We start from the raw sequence: 26,799 nt of genomic DNA on the forward strand, positions 1-26,799 counted from the left end.
GCCTTTAATCTGGTGTTTGGTGAGAAAAAAGCAAGTGAGAGGAAAATTCTTTTTAATGGAGCTAAGACATGGTCCCATTCTTGCTGTATTTGGTTCTCCGGAACAGAGGTTCTGGGGAGACAAATGTTAGATTAAGACTTGAAACTGGGCTTTCAAAGGAAAAAAACAGGATCAATGAAATCTCTTTAAAATTTCCCTTGAGTGAAAACACAGTTATCGTGTAAAAGCAGTGTCATCAGCAAGCTGTGTTCCTTTCTCTGAAGACGGGGGTCTCAGGGAAATCTGAGACCTAAGAGAAAGGCCAGCGTACCTGTCTTAGAGAGAAGAGACTTTCTATTTTTCCTCTTTTTTTAAAAAAAAAATCAGGTAAAAGAATGAAAATATGCCAAATCATGAGTCAGAGTTTATGACAGAACTGAAACCCACTGAGCAGTTGTGTGGCATCAGCCTAGGCGTGTGTCAGACCTCAGCCCACGGTAACTGCTTCCTGGAGAGACGAGTTGTTTGCATTATGGAAAATAATGCAGTACATTAATTTATACATTGAGATCACTATCCAGTACTAATCTGATAAACAACAGCCTTGAGACAACAGCTATACGGATTCTCCTATTTATTTTGGCCTATCAAAAAGTTGGTAAAAAGCTTGACTGATTTTAAGAGGTTATTTAATTTAAAATTTAAGTCCCTCCTACACTTTCCTTTGAAAAATAATCACAATAGAAAAAAGGAACCAATCAGAGTACAAGTAACAGAGGCAGACGCTGAAATTACAAAAACTAGGTACACCTTGCTAGGATTAGGCATCTCATGCTAGGATTTCAGGACATTTTTAAGGTATAAAGAGACAAAATCTCATTACAAGTCGTATAAGTCATTGTTCTTACAAGTCGGCTGCCCACAGTGTTAACATGAACAGTATGAAATGATGATGGCGTGGTTGACTCACAAAATACTCTTAGGGGCATTACTGGAGATTATGTTAAAAAAAACCACTGACAAAATAAAATAGCCTCAGTCTGCTGTGCTCTGGATTCCTGGTTACGTTATAACATGTTCAGGTACTTAGATATTATTGAGAACTCCGCCAGGCACAGTGTTACATTTATACTTCCCTTTAAAATAATGACACATGGTCACTATCAACCTATCCTTGGTGTTTTCAAAATTGGAATTATTTCTTCACCTATAGGTGGTACCAGCTAAAACTATGAACGTGATAAAATAAATCTCTACCTACTTTACGTTAATGAAGAGGACAGGTGGGTACTTATTTTCTTGAGGACTTAAAAGATACATGTTCTAACAAATCTACTAATTCTTTGAAGGCCCCATCCCAGCATCACAGAAGCTCAGCCTCCCACCCTGTGAGCAAAGGCCGGGGGCTGGACCCTCCTTTGTGCGACATTCAGAATTCAGAGCCAGAGGTTAAGCAATCCTTACCGCTAGCTTTTACTTCAAGTTGTCTTCTAGAAATGCCTTTCCGTGTTATCTGCAAATGTTAAATCTTCCTCAGAGAAAGGGTCTCTCCATTGGACATTTTGGTATCTTTCCCCAAGACAGCACTGATTTAGCGTTTCCCCCCAAATAAGGGTAGACTTTGATCACCCCAGCATCTTATGACTCACAGAGACTGAAAGATTTGCATGCATTTTTCTAAGGATCCAGGAAATGTTGTCTCACCAAAGATTAATATAATCTTTCACCACACACAGAGTTTGGAAAAGGAATAAAATGCCATTCATATATATTCATCGATAAATATTTATGGAGGGCCTCTTATGTAGGCACTCGACTAGGTGTTATGAGGCACAGAGTCGGCTCCAAAGATAAGCCAGATATGGAGCCTATCCTCAAGGAATTCACATGGCGCTGGGTGGCATTCCACAGACATGTAAATAATTACAGTACAGGATAGATAATGATTCATTCCACAAGCCAGGTAAATAGACTCCGACCAGATTCCACAGGAGGAAGCGACAGACCTTAATAATTTGTGCCGTAGGAATCCCATCACTTCATTTTGAATCCCAAAGCTCCAGCGCAAATCCTTCTGCGGGAGACCATCTGAACGTAACAAAAATTGCTACTGAAGAATCCCTGAGAGAAAGTACAGGTGGCCCTCCGCATCCGCGGGTTCCGGGTCCCGGGATTCAACCGCGGATACGCGGGGCTCACTGAAGGCATGCAGCATCCGCGGATTTGGTACAGGTCTGGGAACCAATCCCCCGCAGATACCAAGGGACGACTGTGTTCAAACTGCGGCATCTTTCTGGTCCTGGAGAGGCACCGATAACACTCACCTGCATGGCTCCCGGAGCCCTGAGGCAGGTATCCTCTTGAAGGAGCTGTGGGCCGCCCGGGTCTGGGTAGTAATTGTCATGCATTTACGAGGCGCTGCAGCTTTTAAAGCATGTGCCCACCCATTATCTGGTAAGTATTATCCCTGAGGACCGGCTGGCACCATGAACAGGGCAGCCAGCACACCAGGGTTCTAACTCTGCTCAGCTCTCTCCAAGGTAAAATGAGGGGTTTGGGCACCAGATTTTCACCAAGGCTCCTGTGTGGTACGTGGGTAGGGCAAATTTAAATATCACCATTTACAGATAGGAAACGAAGGTGGCTTAGGGGACGGGCCCAAGGTCTCAGATAATAATGGATACCCAACACTTGAGCTTAACCCCCAGGCCTACAAGGACAAAGCATTTTCTACCACCTCATTCTCAGAACCATGCCTACCCTTTGTGGGCAGGAGGACAAAGAGAGACTCATGTACCATTAACCGAAGTATTTAAGTTATAAATAAAGATAAACTTAAAAGATGACGTATCCTCTCACCCCGACAAAAACTGCTCTGCAAGGACGTGGATGGCAAGGTGTGAATTATGAATTCTTGGCCTCCTGCAAGGACAGGAGGGAGGCGGGGGGAAGGCAAGCTGACTGACCACCCTCTCTCCACACTTGGAGCCCCCCACCCCCACACCTCCGCCCACAGGTCCAAACACTGTCCGCTCTCCAACCAAGACCCATTCCTGGGCACAGAGGTGAGTTCTGAGCCCAAGCAGATCCTGCACGAGAATTTGGTACTATTTGGCATGGGATTCCACAATTCTGACCACCTCGACGGTCTGGCAGAGAGCCAGGCTCCTTGACCCTGTGGGAAGGGGCACTGCCAGAGCAGGGCCAGAGGGCTGCAGAGGTCCCTCCTGCTTGGGGTTAAGAGACAGTCTGATCACACTACCTCAAGATACAACCTAGGAAAGAGCAAAATCCGGGAAACTTCTTTCTTGTGAGAAGGTATTATCGCCTAATGGTTACAGGACCACATTCTGCTGCCAAACCCCTGGGCTGGGATCCTTGCTCGTCGACTCACCGGCAGTGAAGTCTCAGGCAAGTGACGGCACAGCTTGGAGCCTCAGTTTCTTCATCTTTAAAGTAGGAATAATAATTACTATGAGTGCATGAGACAGCACTGTGAGACGCTTGGCAGGCCTTAAACAGTGGGTAAACGGTGTGAGCTGCTCCCCAGCCGGAGAATCATATAAGCATAATTACATGCAAGCCCTTCGATGATCAAGGTTCAACACTCTCTCCACCAAGCATCCGGCCTGGCGCAGGGGTGGGCACCACCCACCCTACCCAAGGCGGCGGCTGCTGCCCCCGTCCCGCCGTCCCGGGTCCGAGGCGTCCACACCGCAGACGCGCACACTGCGAGCTACAGCCCGCTTTCGAAGTTAACTCGCAAACGTGGCCTCAGGCGCTGAAACCAAGTGTTGGCACCCTCAGGTCCACCCCTCCGCTGCGGATGGCCAAACCAGGGGGAGGTGGCAACGCAAGAGGCAGGCAGGACGCGGAGCCAGGGCGCACGCAGCTCAGCCGCGCCACCCCCTTGGCCGCGGCGCTCGGGCTGCCTCGCTGAGCCTACGGCAGGTCCCGACATCTCCCGGCCGCCGGGAGGGAGGGAGACTCGGGCAAGTTGGGGCGTCTCCCTGGCACCCCCGCAGGTGCCGCCCGAGAGCGAAGACCTTTCCCGAGGGCAAGCCCCGACACTCCCCACCCCTCGGGTGGGAGGATTCCTAGGTGGCCCCTTTCCACGTCCCACCCCGTCCCCCTCCCAGCCAAAAAACTTGGAAACTTGGCTGTTTCTTGAGGACCCAGACCTGCAAACAGCCCTTTCTGCTAGCTGTAAGGGACGGTCGTGACTGGGCACCAGAAGGCGGGCGCTCTGGCAAACACCAACAAAGGACTATATTTAGCTCCGTGCTCTCCGCCTAAATTCCTCTTATTTTTTCACTCAACTTCAAAACGACTAGGTTGGGGAAGTGGGCGGGAGGGGGCGGGAGCGGAGAGAACGGACAGCTGTGCGCCCGCCTCTCCACGCGGGTCCTGAACACCCAATCGTAGCCGCGGCGCCTCCTCCGCCCGACCGGCTGCAGGCGCCGGGGCGGGGACTGCGCGGGCCCGCGGGGCTGGGGCGAGGCCGGCAGAGCCCAAGGGTGGGTGTGCGGACCGTGGCAGCGACTTCTAAGCCCGGCCCGGCCCTGCGCCCGAGCGCCCCCGGCCCCGCCGCAGCCACCCGGCGTGGGGGGTGTCCGAGCTCTGGCTGCGGCCCCAGCCGGGGAGGCGGTGGGACCCGAGGGGCTGCCCCTTCCCCGTCGGGACGGCACTCCGGTCTCTGTCCGGGGCGACAAGGCCGCGTAGGTGTCCGCGCCGGTCGGTGTGCAAGAGCGGACCAAGACCACGAGAGAGCGCTCTGCGCCCCCCACGCCTCCGGTCTCCCGGCCGAGGCGCACCCTGCCGGGTCCCGGGGGTGGAGTCCTCGGGCTCGTGATAACAGAGGCGGAGGCAGAGCCTCCGTGCCCCGGCAGCAGCCGTCAGGACCCTCCGGCCCGCCCTGCGCTCCGCCGCCTCCCACCCCGCGCTGTTCTGGTCGGGCTCTAGACCCGCGCCTCCTCAGCCCCCGCGCCCGATCCTGACCGCGATCCCGACTCCGCCGCCGCCCCGCCCCGGCCCCGGCCCCGGCCCCGCCCCCGGCCCCCCCCGCCGCCCCCCCCCGGCCCCGGCCCCGGCCCCGGCTCCGCCCCTGGACTCCACCACCGCCCCGCCCCCGGCCCCCGGCCCCGCCCCACCCGGCCCCCAGTCCCGCCCCCGGAAAGCCAGCGGGGCGGGCGGCGGGCGGCGGCGCACTGGGCATGCTCGCGGGCCGGGCGGGGCGGGGCGAGGCGGGGCTGGGAGGGCTGGCTGCGCGCGGCGGGCAGGAAGCCTCGGCCCGCGGAGGCTGCGGGGAGAGCGCGATGGGCCGCGGCGGCGGGCGCACGCTCTGCGGGCACTCATGCCACGCGCGCCCCGGCCCGACGCGCCACTAGCAGCCGCCTCCGCAGCCAGCCGCCACCGCCTGCCCGGCCTCCCGGGCTGCCGCGGCCAGGAGCTGCCGCCGTCGCCCCGCGCGGGCTGCCGGCATTGTCCTCCCGGTCCGCCGCGGGCTGCTGCGGGGCCCCGGACCCGCGCCCCAGGGACGCGCCGCCGCCCGGCGCCCGGCCCCCGCGCGCTGCTCTCGGCGCCCCGCGCCCCAGCCCCCCTCGCCGAGGCTGTTCCTGCGGAGCGGAGGCAGGGGAGAAGTCCGGCCGCCTAGCCCAGCCCTTCCCGGCGCGCAGCCCCGACGGGGCCGCGGCACGACGGAGCCATGAGAGAGTACAAAGTGGTGGTGCTGGGCTCGGGCGGCGTGGGCAAGTCCGCGCTCACCGTGCAGTTCGTGACGGGCTCCTTCATCGAGAAGTACGACCCCACCATCGAGGACTTCTACCGCAAGGAGATCGAGGTGGACTCGTCGCCGTCGGTGCTGGAGATCCTGGACACGGCGGGCACCGAGCAGTTCGCGTCCATGCGGGACCTGTACATCAAGAACGGCCAGGGCTTCATCCTCGTCTACAGCCTCGTCAACCAGCAGAGCTTCCAGGACATCAAGCCCATGCGGGACCAGATCATCCGCGTGAAGCGGTACGAGCGCGTGCCCATGATCCTGGTGGGCAACAAGGTGGACCTGGAGGGCGAGCGCGAGGTCTCGTACGGCGAGGGCAAGGCCCTGGCCGAGGAGTGGAGCTGCCCCTTCATGGAGACGTCGGCCAAAAACAAAGCCTCGGTGGACGAGCTGTTCGCCGAGATCGTGCGGCAGATGAACTACGCGGCGCAGCCCAACGGCGACGAGGGCTGCTGCTCGGCCTGCGTGATCCTCTGAGGCCCCGCGCGCCCCGCGCACAAAGCCGAGCGCGCGGCCCGCTCAGTGGGATCCCCTTCTCGCTTTGAGGCTGGAGACGACTCTGCCGGGGCCGGGGCCGGGGCCGGGGTGGCCCGGGAGCCAGGCTGGCCTCCGCCCCGTGTCCGAGGGGGTGTCCCGCCCTGACTCTCCGCGACCCGGTGGGAACGTGGCTCTGTGCAGCATGTACGTTTCTCATTGATTTTGGTTGACGCATATTTCCCCGTTGAAGGAGCCGTTAGGGCGCTGTATTGGCAGCTTGACGCCGGCGAGCGAAAGTTTCAGCCTGGAAAAAAATGCGGTGGGGGAGGAAGAGGACGGGAGAAGGTGGAGGGGACCTTTTGTGTGTGTGTGTGTGTGTGTGTGTGTGTGTGTGTGTGTGTCAACAACCGTTTTCTAGTTCCAAGCTTTCAGTACATGGAAGAAGTCCGGGACAACCAAATGAAGGAGCAGGAGGAGAGGAAGAAACTTTTGTTTTTTCCTTGTTTTCCAGGAGTGGCTGGAAATTAAGATCGGGTTCCTTTTCTGCCAGCTTGGAAGGGCAACCCCGTGACTGATTGCGATTCCGAGGATGTCTATGCAAAGTTGGGTTCTTGTTACAGTGTATCCAGTTTGAAGTATTGCACATCTGAAGTGGGACTGTTAACACTGATGCCAATACAGTGTGGGGTGCCAGAAAGTGTCTGCTGATATTTGTGGAAAAAAAAAAATCTATTTTGTTTACCTACTGTATCAAAGGGGAGTCTGGGGGAGAACGGTAGTATTTTTTTTTATCAGCTGTGAAAAAAATGTTACAGATCTGCACATTTTTGTGTGTACTATTGTGTGTGTGTGTGTTTTTAAGTTTAGCTTCTTGTTCTTATTGGTTGGCAGTAACAGATTTTGATGACGAGCTCTTTAAAATCCAGTACAAAGACTTTGCAAATGGGATTCAGGGCCCCAGCACCCCTGTGTCTGCAGAGTGCCTTCAAAACTCAGCTGTGCCAGCCGGTGCCAACCTGTGAACCTCCCACCATCTCCTAGAATCCGCTCTTCCCCAAACCACTTCCAGTTTCCTTCCGGCAATCTTCCTGAAGGAGCCAGGACAATAGGGCCTGTTGTTTGGTGAATTTCTTTATTATTTCCAGCCTTTAATGTAATTTCCATGTCTTGCAATGGGCTTTTTTTTTTTTTTGCTTCATTTTATTCGAATGTTCAGGTATTTAGCTCCTTTTTATATTATTTTTTAAAATGTTTTCGTTATCTGTTTATAGGATGTTCCTCCAGAAGCAAGAGAGCAAAATTTTACTGTTGTGATGTACCAAGAGAATTCTAATTGTAATTTTTAATTCCAGACACGCGTTTAATCATTGTCTCTTCATTTTAAGACTTTTAATACAAATTTCATTTTTAAAGAAACAAACCCAAAATGATCGTTTGTGTTTCTGTGTTTCACATTCGGTGATTTAATACAGTATCGTGGCTGAGGTGGACGGGGACAGGTGCATGATGACCCCAAGAGTTGCTTGTCACATTTTGAAGGCAGAAGTATCTCAGTGACAAGTTGGGTAATGTTACTCCCAACTTCTCAAGTCCAGAAGAGATCCTCAAGGTCTGGGAAGCGGTGAGGTGTGCCCACCATCTGACTCCAGGATGAGCCGGATATTGGGTCTGTTCTGCTGATGTGGGGCAGTTTACCTCGCAGTAGGTGGGAAGGGCGGAACCCAGCCACTAGCACTGCCCGAGGTCTGGAAGAGAAGCTGGCCACCCAACCTAGCAGGGTAGTGGTTTTCCTTTTCCTTAAGCATATCTGGGGAAGATGATTTCCAACTCTGAAGTCATACCCCCCCGTAGTGTTTTCTGCAGTACATTTGTATGGGTTGTAGACACTCTCTCAGCCCTTTTGAGGTTTTGAAGTTGATGATTAGATTAAAAGGAAGAGAAAGGAAGGAAAAACCAAGACCAGCCCCCTGCTCTCATTACACTGAGCAGTTTGTGGACCATTTTGACCTCACTAAGTTTTCTTTCCAACAGTAGGAGGCAGTGTGAGCTTTTCATTTTCTGTTTTGTTTTCCTGAAGGGCCACTTTACTAATATGACCTCTGTGGGGTACAAAAAGGTGTATGACTGTGTGTCGAGAGCACTCAATCTACCCTGTGTCTGTGGAGTGTAGACGAAGTCTTCTGAAGGGTCTTTTGACAAAATCTTGATTTATTCTGTTGAGGAAGCCAAAAGAAATCATAGGCCACAAGTTTCTTTAAAGCTGTATTAACATATCTTGCCTTAAAATGTTGTGTCCTTTGCCCAGGTGACATCTCAGTATTCCAGTGTGGAGGAGGAGAGAATTTTTCGTGTGTGGTCCTGTGGCCATTTTTTTCACTCTTGATGTCACCTAAGTTTAGCATTAAACTCAGTTGGAAGGCAGTGTATTCTAGGTATATAAATGAGGAGAAACTACTAAAACGTATGCCTTTGTAAAGATTCTTTCTTGCATTCGAAGAAATGGAATGCTTCACTAGATCTAAAGCGTCGAAAATTCTACAGACCTGTATCAGTAACTGTGAAGGACTCTTTTTAAAAAGCATCTGCTGAGTGTTTCTTACAGTTTTGTTTTGGTGTTTTGGACGCCTTTTGACATAAAATGCTACCTGGTATCTAACTTACTTAAGAAATGTGTATACTCCTGACAGGGGATATTTGAAAATGGGAAATTGGAAATGAAATAGGTTGCTGGGTGCATTCATCATCTTCCCACAAGATTTAGTCCCTTGCCTGACTAAATTCCTTACAGGTTTGGGATGGCAGGGCAGAAGATTTTAGTATGCTTTTACTGAGTACTGTAAAATAAATGCTTTTTGGATTCTCATGAAAGCAATTTGTTCGTGTGCCTGGAGCAGGAAAATATTAGTTCTGAATTTTGTAGACTTCTCTGTTATTTTCTTGAAAAAATTGAGAGGAGTGAAGGACATTGTTTTTAAGAATATGTCAGAGTATTTGGCTAGTAAGAATGCCTCCTGGTATTTGGTGAAGAGATAACAGCATTTGTTTCCTTGAAAAAATTGGGCTGACTTCAGTGTTAAAGAAAGTCGAGGGAGAGGGGAGCTGGCTGTGAGGCCATCACCTGTGAAAACAGAAACTGGCTAGGAAAGGAGGCTTTGTCCTGGGGAGCAAAAGTTAACTTTTAAACTTGACCCCTGCTGTTCAACAGCTTTTCCTTCTGGTCCCTGACTCATCCAGGCTTTATGTCATTTCGAAGGGTTATTTTTGCCCTTCTTTTGTAATAGCCTCAGAAAAGTGGACAGTATCATCTAAGTCTGACATTTTCGTGTTCGGAGGTTATGGTTCTTAGCTGAAACGAGTTCCCATTGTTAATGTTGAAATGAACTTTACTGAATCACATGTTAGGATCAGATCTAGTTGGGGTTAGAATTCTTGAAACGGATGAGGCTTCCTGCTTCCTGATGAGTTTGCGTTCCCCGTACGTGGGAATCCTGAAATGCCTCTGCTGTTTGAACTGCTCAGGGAGCTCTGCGTGTCTTCACCAGCAGGGTTATAGTCCAGTGTTTCTCACAGGTGGGATGGGAAAGTGGGAGAACACGATCTGTAGCTGCTGGTCTTGGGAAATAGATCAAAATGCATGCACCTTAACTATCATAAAAGCATATATTTACTTTTTACAACAGCTGGACTCAGCCCCCTACTTACAAATAAGAAGGAAACAAAGATGGAATTTGGAGATCACCACAGTTAGTTAAACCGATATCAAACATTTGTCACAGTGTCCCCTGAAGTGGGAAACACTTGCTAATATAAATTTTGGCCTTGTGAAAATGTAGTGAATTTTTAAATAATCCTAGTATTTAAATGTGGTATAAAGTATAAAGAATGTATAAAGAATGTGGCGTTCTTGATTATGATATTTTCCTCAGAGTACTAGGAATAATTGATGGCATTTAGCTGAATGTGCTAGTTCTAGAAGATAATCTGATGGTTTGAGAAGGCCTTGGGGATCATCTGGTCCAAAGTTTCTCAAACTGGACCACATGTCACTGTCACCGGAGGTTATAATAGACGTTGCTGGGCCCTTGTCTGGTGTCCCATTCGGTATGTCTGGGTGTGATCTCGTAATTTTCATTTCTGACAAGTTTCTAGGGGCCACACTTTGAGAACCAATGATCTAGTCCAAACTCCAAATGAGTACCGTACGGAGAGCCAGCTAGATGTTTAGGGGCCCAGACTGAAGACCAGTGTCCCACATTTTACAGTACTGCCTACCACAAAGCTGTGGAGTAATGTTACTGAAATCGATGGCTGAAGAGGCCACGTACCATTCACAGGAGACTGTTACAGGGCTGAGTGGAACGGGGTGGACACATTGCTGGCAGGGTGACTGTTTCACATTGGTATGTGCATGGTCTGACGGGTTTTCAGGGTTCCTTCAGAAGTGGACTAAAAAAAGAAAATACGGGCACGGCCCAGGTAATCAGAACCAACATTTCTTCCCCCAAAAAACAATTTTGAAAAGAATGGCAAAAACATTTTTTTAAAAATAGAAAGGAGAATGATGATTGATGCATTGAGAAAACAGGTGCCCAAAAGACGCCTGAGATTGCCCCTTGATTGTTAAGAATGTGGCTGCGGTGGAAATCTGTGAACGTAGCTGAATTGTTGCATTTGTCAGTGAGTGTTTATTGAGCACATACTATTAGCTGTGGTGCGAGGATTAATGCTTAAACAGGAGGAAGCCAGGCCAAAGAGCAACAGTGCTGTGCTTCTGTCCACGTGAGCTGTGAGAAGAGCCTGTGTTAAACCACAGGAGTGTGTGGCTGCATGCACCATCACTGACAATATAGTCCTGGGCATCTTTCTGGCAGGGAGTAGACTCAGTAAATTTGTTGTAAATTGGAACTTTACTTTGAAAGGTATGTGGATATTGCAAATAAAAATGGATCCCATGAGGCTTAAGGAACTAATAGTTGTTTTGTTGCATGTGGAACTCTGTCATTTTGTGCATCGTTTCAAACTTCCTTTCTGAGGTTAACTAAAATTGAACATTTAGAAATAGGAAATCAGTTTGCTTGCATATTAATATGTCAAAGGAAAGAGGGAGAAAATGGAGAAAAAGACTTAGGAAATTTGTTCTCTGTCTTTTTTTTTTAAATGAGGAAACAAAAAAGCCAAGGATGATTTAGGTTATGTTCTTAAAGAAAGAAGCAATTGTTGGCAGACGGTTTTTGGGGGGTTCCTCATGTAAAGAAGATTCAGGGAGGGTATTTCTTTTGTAAAAGATAATCTTCTAAAAATGAGTGTGCCAAAGAATTAAGCTGACATTCTGAGTTTGCTCATCTTAAAGTTATTTTATACAAAAGCTCTTGTTCTCACGCCTTCCGCGGCTGTTGGAGCAAGGCAACCAGCTTAGAGAAAGAAATATTGAGCAACAAACTGTAAGAGGTAACAGAATAGCGATTATTGCAAAACCGTGTGAATTGAAGGGAGTTGTGATTATTAGCCTCCTGCAGTTTGCAAAAGGATTTCTAGAGACTGTTTTCTGTAGACTTTCACAGCACGCTTTTTAAATGCGGAAGGTTACAGAACTGCAGAGATAGAATAGTTCATCTGAAGCTGCTTCATTGTTTATTTTTTTTTAAATCTGATTACTATAGAACCATTTATGAGAGGCAGATTTATTTCTTATAGTTTTATAGCTTCAGTAAAGTTCTTAATATTTTATGTCTGTTATCTGACCATTTATAAAAGGTTTTCAAAGTCTGGTTTTAGTCATGAACTCAGAATATTTGAATGTTATTTACTATTGTACCTATTAATATTAATCTATTTTTAAATATTCTCTTTAAAGGCTGACATCAGATTGAATTATACTGCATTCAAGAAAGGAGCCTGTATACAGATCTGCACTAGCATAATTCTATAAGAAGATCTATTTCTATAAATATGTTTTATATTTATTTATAAATTTCTATAGAACATATATTTCTATATAGATAATTTTGAATTCTGCATTGTAAGGGGTAAGAGAATTACAGGGAGGTTGCTAAGTCTGATTTCGGCATCGTTCATCATCTAGTAGGAAAAGGCTTGAGTCTAGAATTCTTCCTCTGAGTGTGGTCACCTCAGCTTCAGTTGTCACACTACTTGTCACTTTTCCTCTGTCATTTCCTTCATCCTCCTCTGATTTCTGCAAATGGTTTTCTCTGTCACAAGTGTAATCCATATTCATTGCTATAAAGCCTAAGAACTGCTTAAACTGATGGCTATATAAATGTGTTTTCCGTAAAATAGTGTGAAGAGGGAAGTCTTTTTCACCCTGTGTTTGAGGTCCAGATGGAAAGAGACCCCAGCGGTTAGAGGAGGTCGCCCACCAGGCAGATGTGACCTTTAGGTTTGGGCACAGCTTTTGCGTTTCATTTTTAAACTGATAAAGGAAATTTTGAAAAAATGAATTCAGTTGTAGGAATGTTAATTTTAATACACTTAGAACTGCCTAAAAATTTATCCAGGCCCTCTCTTCTTCTTCACTAATCTCGTGCTGAAGTCAAAACATGAGAAATAACCCGGTGCATTCTCTTTAAGAGAATCTTAGACCTTGAAAGGCAAGACCCACAACAAACAGGAACCTAATCCAAAGAACGAAACTGTTTTCCTGCATTTTTGCACAAACCAGCTTTAATGTCGTTATTGAGGAAGCATCGAGAGTGGTACACTGTGACATATTTTCCTAGTCATTTCGGGAGTGTTCCGTGGGTGTCTCAGGACTGGGGCAGGAGAAGGTGATGGAGCTCAGAGGGGAGTCAACTGCAGACTGAGATGGCCTCGTCCCCAGCCCATGCCCTGCCCCTGAATTCCCCCAGCAGTAGTGGATTTCCTCGTGTTCAAGTGCCTGACTCACTGTGACTCAGGGCTTGCTGAGGCTGAGGGCTGCTGCCGGCCAAAGGTGAGGGCCTGTGGCCTGGAGTGATAATGCTGCTGTAATACATTGACTCTAACTCCGGGGTTCTCAACCTCAGGACTGTTCACATTTGGGGCTGGATAATCCTTTTTGAGGGAGCGGTCCTGTGCATTTTAGGATGTTTATTAGTATCCCTGGCCTCTACCTGCCAGATGCCGTGGTACCCACACTCCCCAGTCGTGACAATGAAAAACATTGCCAAATAATTCCCTGGGGGAGAATAGCCCTGGCTGAGACCTCCTCTGAACTTGACCCTGTGAGATAGAGGAGGCGGGCATAAACCAGAGGAGAGAGGGTGGAACCTGGTAAGCCAGGAGCGCTTAAGACTTTGTGACTCCAGAGCATTGCTAAAAATACCCATGTTCTCTGCCGTGCTTGAGACAATGTCACTCTGATAGCTTGTTAAATCCACACCTTGGTGAAAAGCACTGTTCGGGGATGGAGAATTATAGGGGATTTTAGTTACCTGGGAGGAGAAGGAATATGATTCAGAAGGAGGGTGTGCTCCGGTTGGATGAGGAACTCGGAAGGTCGGAGAGCACCTGGGGCAGCTGATGACACCATGAAAGGACCTGGTGGTACAGCAGGCTGCTGGGGGGCGCAGGGCAACTGTGTTGCAGTTTTGCTTGGGCCCCCTAACCTCCACTGGAGACATCTAGAAGGTTTTCAGCCTTGCTCAGCTTCCTCCCCTTCACCTCCCAATCCCTTTCCAGTTAATGCAGCGCCCCATCCAACATCTGGACTCCTCACTTTGGGGTAGAAAGCATTCGTTTTATGTATCCCATCCCTCTTTATTTTCACTTTCAACTCCCTTCCTCCCTCTCTCCCTGCCTTCCTCTCTCCCTCCCTTTTCTTTGCTTCCTTTAGAACAATGACTGAGTGTGTGCAGGGCTGCACACCCACCTGTGCCCACACCCCTTGGCCAAGCTGTCAGGAAGGGGCGCACAGCCCCAGGCCGAGTGGTTAAGTTCACGCACTCCGTTTGGGCGGCCCAGGGTCCACCAGTTCGGATCCTGGGCACAGACCCAGCACGGTTCATCAGGCCACGCTGAGGCAGTGTCTCCCAGAGCACAACCAGAGGCACTCACAGCTAGAATATACAACTGTGTACTTGGGGGCTTTGGGGAGAAGATAAAAAAAAGATTGGCAACATTTGTTAGCTCAGGTGCCAATCTTTAAAAAAAAAAAAAAGGCACAGAGGCAGCAGTGAGGGCCATGTAATGAAGCAGGTTTGCTGCGGCTGCCAACCCCTGAAGTACTGCATTGAGTATCCTGTCAGCAAGTTCATCAACGCGGAATTAACTCAGTGACCATGGGTCTTTAATTTACTCTGAACCAGATGTGGTTGTTTTTGTTCTTAAGTTTCAAATGAAAGGAATATTTAAAAGCCTATGCAATACACCCTAAAAACTTTAAGCAATCGGACAGCCTACCTGGTGGGGCAATTAGGATTCCACGTCTCACTGGAGCACATTGGGAAATCTAACATTCCTTGTAAGTAGAAGATGCAACAGCTTGGAAACTGAGCAAGAACAATCTCCAAGCCTATCAGAAGGTTCTAACCAGCCGGCAGAGTCTCTAGAAGAAAGGTAGGCAGTAAATGGAATAATTCTCCACAATGAAAAGGGCTGTTCAGTGGAAGCGGATGAGTGGCTTGGGGAGCTGAAGCTTGCTTCTCAAATTTAAGAACAATCTTGTATTAGAATGGATGGTGTTCGAGAAATATTTTATTCTCTATAGTATCTTTGTATTAAATTGAAAATGGAAACAGATTTAATTGGTAATGTGATCACAAGATAGAGAAAACAGATTTGGTATGTCTAAGTTTCCTGTTTTTCTTTATTATCTTCCTTTGTAATCATCTGTGCTATTTTGCGACTTTTTTTTTCTTATCTGTAGGATTTATTGGCTTTGGGGAGTGTTATGTTTTGTTTCTAATTAATAAGTCTATAATGAGGGAAATATTCAGTTGTGAATCATTGTAGCCAGTAGCCAAGAAAATATATGTATTCATAAATTTAAACCCATAAATTAATTATGTAGGATGTTTTGCAATGTCATTATTTGTGTTTACCTTTTATAGCTTAGAAATGATTTTCAATGCAACGTTTTCAGTGGAAATGAAACTCACCCTTTTTTTTGATTAAAGACTATTTGGTTATTATTTGGAAAAAAGTAGTAATCATTTTTTAGAGTATTATCACGAACTCTCTGTAGTTTACATTTTGTAGCAAAATTACTAACAATTTTCCCTTTTAACTTTTCCTCGGAAGAGTAGCACTTAATGAAAAAAAAAAGCATGTATGTGAACTACCCAAAAGTCACCCAGTAGTTACTTGGGTTTATCACGGTGGTGGTGATTTTGGCAACATATGTACCCTCTTAACTACAAGTAATAGAATTGATTTGTGCCAACCTCTAGGGAAGGACTAAAAATGCACGCCCAGTGGGACTAGAGTGCCATTTGGTGTTAACAATTTTGGAGAATGCAGAGAGTAGATAACACACCAGAAATAAATACACAGAAAGTTGGCCTCCTAGAAAGTATTTTTGCTTAGTCATCTCAGCTTGTAGTTTTAAAAAATCATATGATGAAAATTATCAGCATGATATCACAGTGCCATGCAGTGAGAATCGCCAATTTTCACGTTAAAAATTTTCTGACCACCTAAATTATCTTCTTTTTATTATTTCCCAAAGCTGGCCCACTTTGATTATTGAAAGACAGTCTTTCATTTGCCAGAGAATATGGACAGATTTTGTTGTCTGCAGTGAATTCCAAATGGAGTTTAAAGTATTACATATCAGGACTTAAATAGATTACAGGAACTTGATTTTTACATTTTTAGTATCAGAATACAAGCTTTGTATAGAGTCTGATTTCATTAAGCAGTAGAATATGTTATCAAAAATAATCAGATAATGAAGATAGTACAAAAAGTGAGTAAATTTTATGATTGTGGTCAATATCAGTGCCACTAAAATTTCATTCCTTTATTCAAGTTTGTGAAACAGGTCTTTTCTTGGCTATTCTTTATGTGCATTTTAGAGAAAAAGTGAAATCTCTGCAAATTTATTTTTTTAAAAATTGATCTTTCAGAGTATTCTTCTCTTGGTATTATTCTCTAAAATATATTTGACCTGAATAGAGTTAAAGCTTTTTCCCAAAAATGCTAACTTATGGTTCCTATAGCAACCATAATTTACTCTCTTCTATAACTCCTTGCTTCATGCCATGGTTAATATATGCAATAAAGCTCTAATTAACTTTCATCTTTCCTTAGATTAAGTGTGTGGTTTCCAGGAATAGAAGGTGGAGGAAGGCAGGGAGTAATGCTGTGTTTGTAGAATCTGCAGATTGAGAACAGGAGGATTGCTAAGCAACAGAAGAAGGATTTACTTAGCATTCAGCCATAATATTTTACTATGTTTTGAATCACAAAAAAAACCATTATATTAAAATGCACATTTAAATTCTTGATGTATAGTATGCATGAAGTCTCTTAACTCACATTATAGATCTTGAATTAGAGTCTCAAAGAATAAGTATGAGAAAATGTAACTTATTTGATTAGAATACTGTATTATGAGTTCAAATATAAGTTTGAACTTGTTTTATTGAGCTTATTTATTGAGATTTTATTTTATTTTAAGGATACAGCCATCTGCAAACAATGAAGACTACGCTTACGTAGTCAATTAAATATTGAGCACAAAGTAAGCGCTGTACCAAGAATAAGATACTATCTTACTTATATTGAATGCTGATATATTTAGTGTGTTTATCTGTTGACTTTTTTAGTATTGAATTCCTCCACTGGAAGGTGAGTCTCTAAGGCGAGGACTTGTCCTTTTATCCCCAGTGCCTAGGGAAAGGCCTCATGACTCAGCATGACTCAGCACTCAGTACCTACTGAGTGAGTGAATGAACAGTTAGTCACAAGGGGAAAGGAAGTCAGGCTGACTGGCAATAGGTCACAATTACCAGAAAAATTAGGATATTTCAAAGTTCTGTATCAACTGCAGGCAAATATTATAGAATGAAAATCTGTGGCCTGTGCTTTAATCCATCAATCCTAAAAATTTACAGCTTGGAATGGCAATGCTATTATGGTGTTAGTGAGACTTACATTTTCTATGAAGCTGTCAGAAGCGAAGTTAAAATTCCAGAACTTTTGGGAAATTAGCATACTGTGTAATTAACCTGTGCCCTGCTCCGCACTGGTTTTCCAAATGCAGGTATGCCTTGGTTTATCCGGAAGATATAATTCTGAAAGAGCTGTGTGTAAAAATTAAATCATATTTAAGATACAATTAAGAAACTTATTAGCTAACAGACCAATCTTTGAATCATTTGAAGGCAGATAAATTATTTTATAATATAAATAACCACTAGCTAGCAATATGAATTTGTATTATCTCACAGTGTATTTTTCTTATAAGATATTTGTCTCAAATCACTTTGTCTGTTTAGTTTGAACACCTGGATTCTGTTTTTCAGAATGGCACTCCTATTAAACTTCCTAGTGGCCCCCCGTCATATCTGCCTGGATTGTTCCTAATCTAAGCAATAATTCCAACTTTTCAGGAAACCTATAAAATAGTTTGAGGGAGGACCTGGAAAGATGCAAACCTATGTAGAGACAAATAGAATTTTCATATTACAATATTTTAAACATAATTTAATTTATTTATCACACTTAAGATTTTTAAGAAGTTTCTTTGTGAGAGGAGATATGCCATTTAGAAAAAAACAGTAATAAAAAGGATAAATTATATTGTGCTTATCAAAGACATAGTAGTAAATGTTTCTATTTAGAAAAATAGGCTACATATAAATATTATGCATATTATAAGCATATAAGTGTATCTACTTTATCCTTGTTTCAGACTTGTTAAACTCTTAAGAAAATCTTGCAACTTATCTAATGTAACTCCTTGCTCTCAGCGGACTCCGTAAGCTTTCTGTTAGCTCCACAAGCAGTCATCCCTGTGCCCCGTGGGGTTTGCTCTGTGGCAGTGGTCCTCAAAGTGGGGTCCCCAGACCAGCATCAGCCTCACAGTGTTAAAAATTCGGGCTCCCCTCACACATCCTCTATCAGAAACTCCTTGGGTGGGGCTTAGCAATCTGTGTTGAATGCACCCTCTGGAGCCCTTTATCCCTGGTGAAGTTTGAGAAACACTGCCCTGTGGGATTTAGGAAGGAAAACTGTTTTACGGTTTTATAGAAAAGATAAGACATATACACAAATGACAGTAATAACAGAGTGACAATAAAAGGGTGACATTTTCCATAAAACAGTCATAGATAAAGCGTAATTGGAATTTGTGGGGAGAAGAGATTACTTTGCTGTGGAGATGACATCCCCAATCGTACACTGGTTCATCGAGGCATCTGGGTGCTGGGGCCAAGTAAGACACAGTCTTGACCTCACTGGTCAAGTCCTCCACTTATCCTCATAAGTGGGTGGTTCTGCTTGCTAATTCCCTCATGGCTAGAAGGAACTTTAGACATCACACAGTCCAACCATCTCCAAACTTGAGAGTATCTCAGAGTCATCTGGCTGGCTGCTTAAAACACGTTCTGCTGGGCTGACCTCAGAGTTTCTTATTCAGTAGGTCTAGGGTGGGGCCTGGGAAGTAGCATTTCTAACACACTCCCGGATGCTGCTGAGGCTGCTGGTCCAGCTTCTCAACTGGAGGATCGCTGATACAGTCAGCTTTACGAATGCCCAGAAATATGACTCACCCGAAAAAGTTAGCTCAAGGCTGAAATGGAAATAAAACCAGCTCCTCAAATCCCAACTCAGTATGACCTCCACTGCAGACTGCCTTTGGGACAAGCTGAAAAGAAAATGCCTGCTGGATCCTCAATGATTCTAGAACAACTGCAGGAGCAAAGAATTGATGACCTGGTGATTTTTCATCTGGCTCTCGTCTATATTGCATTTTAATTTCTTATTCCCAAATCAGCCACGTTCTTGACATCTGCAGTCCCAGTTGTGAACCACTGGGCATTCTATTTTGTATATGGAGATCTGATTTGTACATAAAGGAACATTTGAATCGCATCATTTTAAAAAAGGCAATTCTAAAACTTACTATTTTCTTCCTGATGATAGAGTGTTCGCAGGACAAAGATCTTCTATTATAAAAACACCTGTCTCTTGGTTCCTTTCTGTAGATGACTGACTGTGGAACTAACAAAAAATTTACCGTGTTCGTTGAGCATAAGGAATTAAAATATGTGCTGAGAGACAATCAATGGAGATAATGTGCTGCTGATAATTTACTTCTATTTCAGAAGCGTGTGTGCTTGATCCATACGTAAATCCACGATTAAGTTCTCTAATTCTGTAAATTAGAGAAAATATATTCATCTCCTTCTGAGTAGTGATAAAGACAGATTTCCCGGAAATTTAATTAATCTACTTCGCATTCTTGAATGGTCGCGTGAAAAACTCAGACACCTCAGCACAAATCATGTAATTGCATTTTAAGTGATAATATGGAAAAACTGGGCGTGGATGAAAATAATATATTCTGAATTGTACTGTGACTTCCTCTGAAAATTTCAAAATCTATTTTCAATTGCCTTCATTTTAAATGAAGTCTTGTAAGAAAACTATTTTCCTTATCTAAAGGTCAGCACTGAGGAAGGAGTAGAAATGAGGAAGACCAGCGGCAGCCAGATGGCATCTGAGCCTCCGTGGATGAACCCTCGTGGATATTAGAGGGATGATTTGCTTAATCCCATTGTGATTAATGGCCTATCAAGGGATGAGAGAGTGTTTTAGACACTTATTTCCTATATATCTATGCTAATTTCCTACCACTGAATCCATGTCATTACATAAAGGAGAGAGGAAATACCTCTGTCTCCCGGTCTCTCTTCTTCCCTGTAGTTAATCTCTCCTTTTTCCCATTTTGTCAAATAGGGTATAAAAAATGTTCAGACTCCAACGCAGTTAAATCTTAAGCACTTTCACTTGTCACAGCCATCATCCAGCCTCCCAAATTAAAGAACAGCTGTTCAGATTCTCTGGGGTAGGACATGATGAGCCTTATTTCTTACTTCCTGCAGAGCTTGGTTTGAACTATTTCTGATTCTCGAGAACTCTAAGTAATCGCTCACTCTTTAAAAGAAGACAAAAACTCAATATTACTTTCTTAAGTAGTTTGGATGACCATCTATTGCTTTCATCCTGAGGAGAACAACTGGTTTATTTTGCCCCTAAAGATAGCATTCTTAGAATTCCATGAAAAAGTTTATTGAGTGTACCTATATTGTGTTGTTAGAAACAGCATGAAGGCGCTTCTTCCTCTGTGAAATGAAGCCAAATATTTGTGTGATCTGTTTCTTAAAATCGAGTTTTAATGCCTTCAATAATCCCACTTGGTAGAAAGCTATTTTCTAATGCAATGGACTCAGCTTCCTGAAATTAGCTTCTTGGGCTCTAAAAAGAAAAAGGAAAGTGATAGTTGAGTGGGAGAGAGAGAGTTTAAACAAAGGATGAAACAGATGTCTAATGGATTTTTTTCCTCCTATTTCTCTTTGGGGTGGAGGTTCAGGGGAAATATCAGTTTTCAAGCACCTTTCAGCCCCAATTTCCCAGCGTTTAAGTTTGTAGAGTAACTTCATCACTGAATTGACTTAATTTCATTGTTGATAAGACCTACGAATCAGATGTTTCTAACACCACTGTACCCATTGTTTTACCATTGTGGCTCAAATTTTTACATGCAGGCAAATTACCCTCATCACCCTCGGATCTTACTAAAATGTGGGTGTTGACTGAGTGGGCCTAAGATTCCATGATTCTGACAAGTTCCATGATGATGCTCGTGCTGCTGGCCATGAACCTCGCTTTGAGCAGCTGGGCTGTGTACCTGCAACACGTAAGTTAGTCTTATAACGATGTGTCTTGTTCTCTTTCCTATCTTTTTTTGATTCACAGGCAGACAGCATCTCAAGATGAAATACTATCTCTGGAGTTAAAGGGTTTCATTATAGAAAAAGAGATTATGAAAAAAAGCATAAAAAGTTGTTATCCAAGCTAAAGAATTTGGACTTAGAAAAGGATGTAATTATTTTTTTCGGTAATGGAAACAAGATACTAAAATTGAAAACTTGGCATCTCTTTTAAATCAAGAAGTTTGAAAATGTGTCTAATTCCTAATGATTCATTTTGACTATCCTGAATTCTTCGGTTCTCATGTAGAAAGGAATGTCAGCACTTAGAAATTTAGTGTCACTCAAAACCAGGTTCCATTTTATGAATATTAGTGATTTTCAGACTAAATTTAATTTTAGAATGTTATGTTTTAAGAGTCTGGATATCAACTAAGTATGCCACTGTTCAATGCCAATTGAACTGTTCAATATGCTTTCTTTTTCTCTTAATAAAATATACATTTGAGAAAATATTAGGAGCTCAGGAAATTTGGAGTGCCAGAGGAAGAATGGCATATTCTGCATCCAATTTATAATTGAATCGTAGGCCAAAGCCTTAGAGAGAAGATTAAATCATTTAGGGGAGACTGTTCATATCTATGTGGTGATTTACATGAAGGTAATAAGCATTAATGAAATGTTGCAGTTCTCTTTTAAAGCCGTAGATAGGATTTTGATCATTACTAACATAACACAGTTTAAGCCAGTAGAGCTATAGTGGTTTTCATTAATAATTTACATAAACTCCAAAATTTAGAGTCTAAATTTTAAATGTTTTTTGGAATTAAGGAAGTTATATTTAAAAATAACTATTTCCCATAACAGCTTAATCTTGCATGGCCTCAGCAAAACAGTGCTCATTATATTCCCATGGAAAATTGTTTGCTTTTTGATAGAATACTAAAAAAATAAATTTCGTTAGTGTATAACAGGTTTTGCATTCAGTTTGAAGGTACATTTTAAAAGATTTTGACGGTTCTGATATTTGGAGTCTAGTTACTTGAATGTGTGTCATTGAATTAGATCCCTCAACACGATAGGTATATACATATTTTTTATTTTTAAGTGAGTTATGTAAACCTGTGTTCATTCCTCCTGACATATATAATTCTCAGTTTTTTATTGGTGAAAAAGTTATTTTGCATGTCATTTAACCTCTGGGTGGCCCCCTGATCTGTTCTTGCTAACATCTGGATAGTCTTCTGCTGACTTCTGGCTGATTCACAGGCACCTTTATTTATCAGCTGCAATGATCAGTTGCAATGGTTAATTTAGGGCCTACTATGTCCTGGGCACTTTACTTGTATAATCACATATAAGCTTCAGAATAATCCTACTGGGAGACAACACTCCTTCTTTTCAAACCCAGAGGAGTGAAGTCACTTATGAAGCTGTCCAAATAAAAAGACGCTGAGCTGGTGCTCTAAGGTGTCTGCCCTCTGTCTGCAAAGATCATGTTCTTCCTCTCACATGCCTCGCAGACTGCATCTCCCAAAGTGCCGACTAATTTTTAATATTTGTCTACAAAGAATACAACTGTAATTCATGTTATTGCTGTTGCAGAAAAAAAAGTAAGCTCTATTCCATTCTAATACCATGTTGGGATTACTGTACTTTTGATTTTCCCATCTATTATTTTATTCTGTTAATTAAGGGTATTTTTTTTTCCGTTACGTGGCCATCATAATAGTTGTTTTAAAAATTCTAATCTGGTGTCAGTAGTACATCAGAGGCAGCCATGAGCACCGTCTCTGAGTCTCCACCCTGGGTATAGTTACTAGTATTTCTTCATGAGTTTATTGCCTAGTTTCTTATTATAACGGTAATAAATGTTCGGTGTAAAAATAATTCAAACATTAATTTATAAGCAAATGGATTCGTTTAAAGTCTAATTTCTCAAATGAAACTATTGTGTTACAACTAACCTTTCTATCGTAGTTGGTTTCTGCACTTCCCTCCTTGATACTTTCTAGGAATAAAGGCTTTGTCTTGTTCAGGAATAAAACCACGCTGAGCTCAGAGCAGCAGAGAGAAAGATTACCGGTTCTGTTTGGTGGTGTTACTTCCATTTTCCTGCTGATCCCTCCATCCTGCTCATCGCCATTTAAAATCTAACTAACCAGCCACACACCTCTCCAGTGAGCAAAGCCTTTTGTAAAACCCTACTACCATTTTTAGATAATAGCTGAAAAATGGTGAATCAATTAATTTATTTATATGTTAATTTATAAATAATTTGATTTGAACTCTGACATAGATTTTGAAGCAAACAGAGTGCTTGTCCAGAAAAACATTTCTCTAATTTTTTTCCGGGAAACTTTTCCACCCACTTGTAGAAATCTTATTCAAATAATCGTGGTTCCAAGTGTGGCTCGAACATTTCCCCAGAAGGTATGTCTGCTTTGCAAGTACAAAGCTGGCCCCCGGCCTCACCTGGCTGTGAAGGGGCGAAGGGCAATGAGGTCTCATCAACAGTGTTCAGCAAACTGTGGTTGTTTGCCAAGCATCAGGCACATCCGTCTGACTGGCTGTTACTCGTGATTCCCCTGCTGGTTTGTTAGGCTGTCGGTTCGTGTCACTGTCCTCATGGAAGGAAAATGATGTTTGTCCCAAGTCCACTTAGGCAAGATGCGCGTGTTCTTCTTCTTGTTTAAAGTGGCTTCATTACCTTTATTTGTGGGACTTTTTATTTTTTAGAACTTTTTGCCCCGTATGATTAATGGAGTCACTGTTTGTTTCCAACAATGATTTCAGTGCAATGGATGTGTCCAATTGTAAATGCCACAAGCACAGACTTTTCCTAAAAATGAAATTTGGGATGCCTAACCATTATTAACGAAAGTGCTGCCTTAGCCAGAGTCAAAAGACAAAAGTCTCATTTTTTATTAAATACCTTGGGTAGATGTTTGTAAATACAACGGAGACTTTTTATTTTATCGAAGGAAGGTTTTCATTTATTCTTCTGTTGAATCAAACTGTGGTGCAGTGTTTTAATTAGAGGGTAGTATTAGTTATGTTTTAGGTTTAAAAGAGTAACAGGAAGTAGCTGATAAAATATTAATTTTAAGAACTCAATCCATTCGAGCATTTCAGACTTTTAAATAATTGGTGTCAAAGTCAGATATTTTCGAAAGATTTATGTGCAAATGGTAGACGTAACCTGAAATCAATGAGATGAATGTGGTGATTTCAACTACTGGGAAGGACAAATAAATGTATTTTCTCAGTCTTTACATGGGAGTATTGTTTTTAATAGCTTTAAAATACAAGTCTGAAAAATATAGATATATTTAACAGAAATAGTGGGGTTTAGTTTTTGAAATTGAATATACACAGGAAAATCTTATTTAAAAAAATCTGAAATATGATTCGCCACTGAAGGGCTGTAATACGTCAATGTATCAAACGTCGTTATTTACCCGTAGTAATTACGTGACAGACGTTTGAGGAATGCTTACTGTTTTCTTTACAAATCAGAGTTTAGTCAAGGTGAGCCATGCCCACCTTCACTTGCGTCCTGAGGGACTCTATCGAGAGGGAGGGAGAGGAATGAAGTGAGCCGAGAGCATTCCAGGCATGGGGCTTGGGACTGTCTACAGTGTGAGCATCATCATTCAGTAGAAAAAAGGCAGAGAGCTGCTCTTGCAGGACGTATGGCCACCGTGAAAGTTGCTTTTTATCTTGAAATGTCCTATTGTGCAGAAAACAATGGGATGTGGGATAAGTTTTATATGGAGAAAATAAATGCTTACTTTTTCCTTTTGATTTATTTTAGTTACCAAAAATAGGTTTGAAACATCCCCATTTGGCTTCAGATGAATAAAAAATGAACCTTGAATAAAAGAAAAGCATCAAATTGTTATGTGTTTCTTAGGTGAAAAGCAACAATGTTCCAGAAGGGTGAAGATGATGTTTAAATGTGCTTTAAGCGTGCTGCTGACAGATAACAGGAAATATGATCCTTAGCTCTGAAATCCTTCCTTTCAAATATCTTTTAGAATTTGAAAACTTTGGGAGAATTGTATTACAGAAATAGAAAAAAAAATTACCTGGAGCAAAAGACAAAGAAATGGGGCTTTTTATTATGTGCTTATGAGAGTATGTGTCCATGCAGACTCTGAATTAGATTTCTGGAAAATGGAATGTGTGGGAGGGGGTTCTAACAGGATAGGGACATCACCTGTTGCTCTCTTTGGGAGAAATGAAATGTAATTCCAGGCTAATTCAGGGAATTGAGAGCATTATCTTGAGCTGTTTTGCTGCTGGAGTCTTTATTAGCTTCTCGTTCTCCTATGGTTTCTCAAATACCCAGATTCAGTCAGTGCCACAGGGCACTGTGACTCCACAGGGGGCGCCCCAGCAGACAGAGACCAGATCTGGAAAATACGAACCAACCCAGCCACTGACAGGGGGGCTTCAGAAAAGCAGCACACATTATTTAATTACAGAAGATGATTTATTCATAAGCATTAGGAATATGGAATGAATTCAATTTATGAAGACTGGCTTCTTACTTGGTGCTGTTATATGCAGTACGATATAAGGTTAAGTGGCTTATCCTCAGTGACTTGACCTTTCTCTTTATTTTGATTATCTTAACGATTTGATTTCATTAAAGAAACATCAAACAAGGCATTTTATGGTGAGTAACTCAGGCCTGGCACTTCAGAATTCATCTCTTTGGCTATTCGTTGCAAATAGGTTAAACTATAAATCAGTAACTCCTATAGTATTTAAATTTTTCTTTCAAAAATTCTTGAAGCTTTGCATCATATCAAAGTCACTTGTGCTCACAAATTATGGAGTTTTATCAATATATTTAATTTTTGTAGTGGCTGAAGGTAAAGGGTTTAGGAAAATCTGATTTATTATCTGTATCTTGTAGTCATCACTAAAAGCAAGAAAATGCATAACAGATGATCTTTGTCCTTCAATGCTGTGGGACAGTGATGGAGTACCAGGAGAGCAGGTGGTACAACAGTCTGTTTTTGTTTTAAAATGATTTCTTCCCCAATAATTTATTTGAGCATGGCTCCTAAACAGATTTATTTAACCCCAGACAAACCCTATCCTGAAGCTTATAAGACCTACTTCAATTCATTTTTTCTCCAAATAGTTCCCTTTTTATGTGATTTTAAATATTAAAAGAATAAATGTGGTGGTAATATAGGTCTAAAAATATAACCCTTAACATTTTATTGATTACTTGTGTTCTGTTATTTCCCACGTCTGCATTGATATAAACATAGATTCAGGGACCAATCCATCTGCAAATTGGCACATGATAAGACCAAGATGAAAAAGTTGATTTAGGGTTTATAAAGTAATGATGTTAATTTTTTTAAAAAACTAAAATATTTATTAAACTAACAAATTTCTAAATTGAATTAGTGTCCCTAGTACCATCAAGTTTATATATTGCGTTTTCAAGTTTTATTAATTTTTAAGTCACTGCTTTTTAAATTAGCGTTTAAAAAGTCATTTAATACCGTAATTCTTATTTATTTATTTTTTTTTTGGCACTTGGCCAAATCTCCAATGATAGTTTGCAAATAAACTTTCTCTTTAAAAAGTGTCATTGTTTTCTATGTGGAATAGAGAAATAATTACAGAAGATTCATTTCTCTGTGCTGTTTTTCATTACAG

The 26,799-nt window shown here is 43.1% G+C and overlaps 1 protein-coding gene and 1 long non-coding RNA gene across 2 annotated transcripts in view; one reads left to right on the forward strand and one right to left on the reverse strand.

Annotated features, from left to right (window-relative positions):
- The window catches only part of LOC124236430 (uncharacterized), a 6,076-nt gene extending 2,351 nt beyond the window's left edge, over positions 1-3,725 (reverse strand). The window contains exon 1 of the long non-coding RNA XR_006887722.1: positions 3,374-3,725. This is a non-coding gene — a long non-coding RNA (uncharacterized LOC124236430). The remainder of the gene's footprint in view (positions 1-3,373) is intronic.
- Positions 3,726-5,681: 1,956 nt separating this feature from the next.
- RAP2B (RAP2B, member of RAS oncogene family) lies at positions 5,682-14,204 on the forward strand. Its single transcript, XM_046639819.1, has one exon. It carries the CDS (start codon positions 5,684-5,686, stop codon positions 6,233-6,235), a length of 552 nt encoding a protein of 183 aa, XP_046495775.1. The 5' UTR covers positions 5,682-5,683; the 3' UTR covers positions 6,236-14,204.
- The last annotated feature ends 12,595 nt before the right edge of the window (positions 14,205-26,799 follow it).

Source organism: Equus quagga, chromosome 1 (genome assembly GCF_021613505.1).
Source record: "Equus quagga isolate Etosha38 chromosome 1, UCLA_HA_Equagga_1.0, whole genome shotgun sequence".
In the NCBI taxonomy this organism is placed as follows: Eukaryota; Metazoa; Chordata; class Mammalia; order Perissodactyla; family Equidae; genus Equus; species Equus quagga.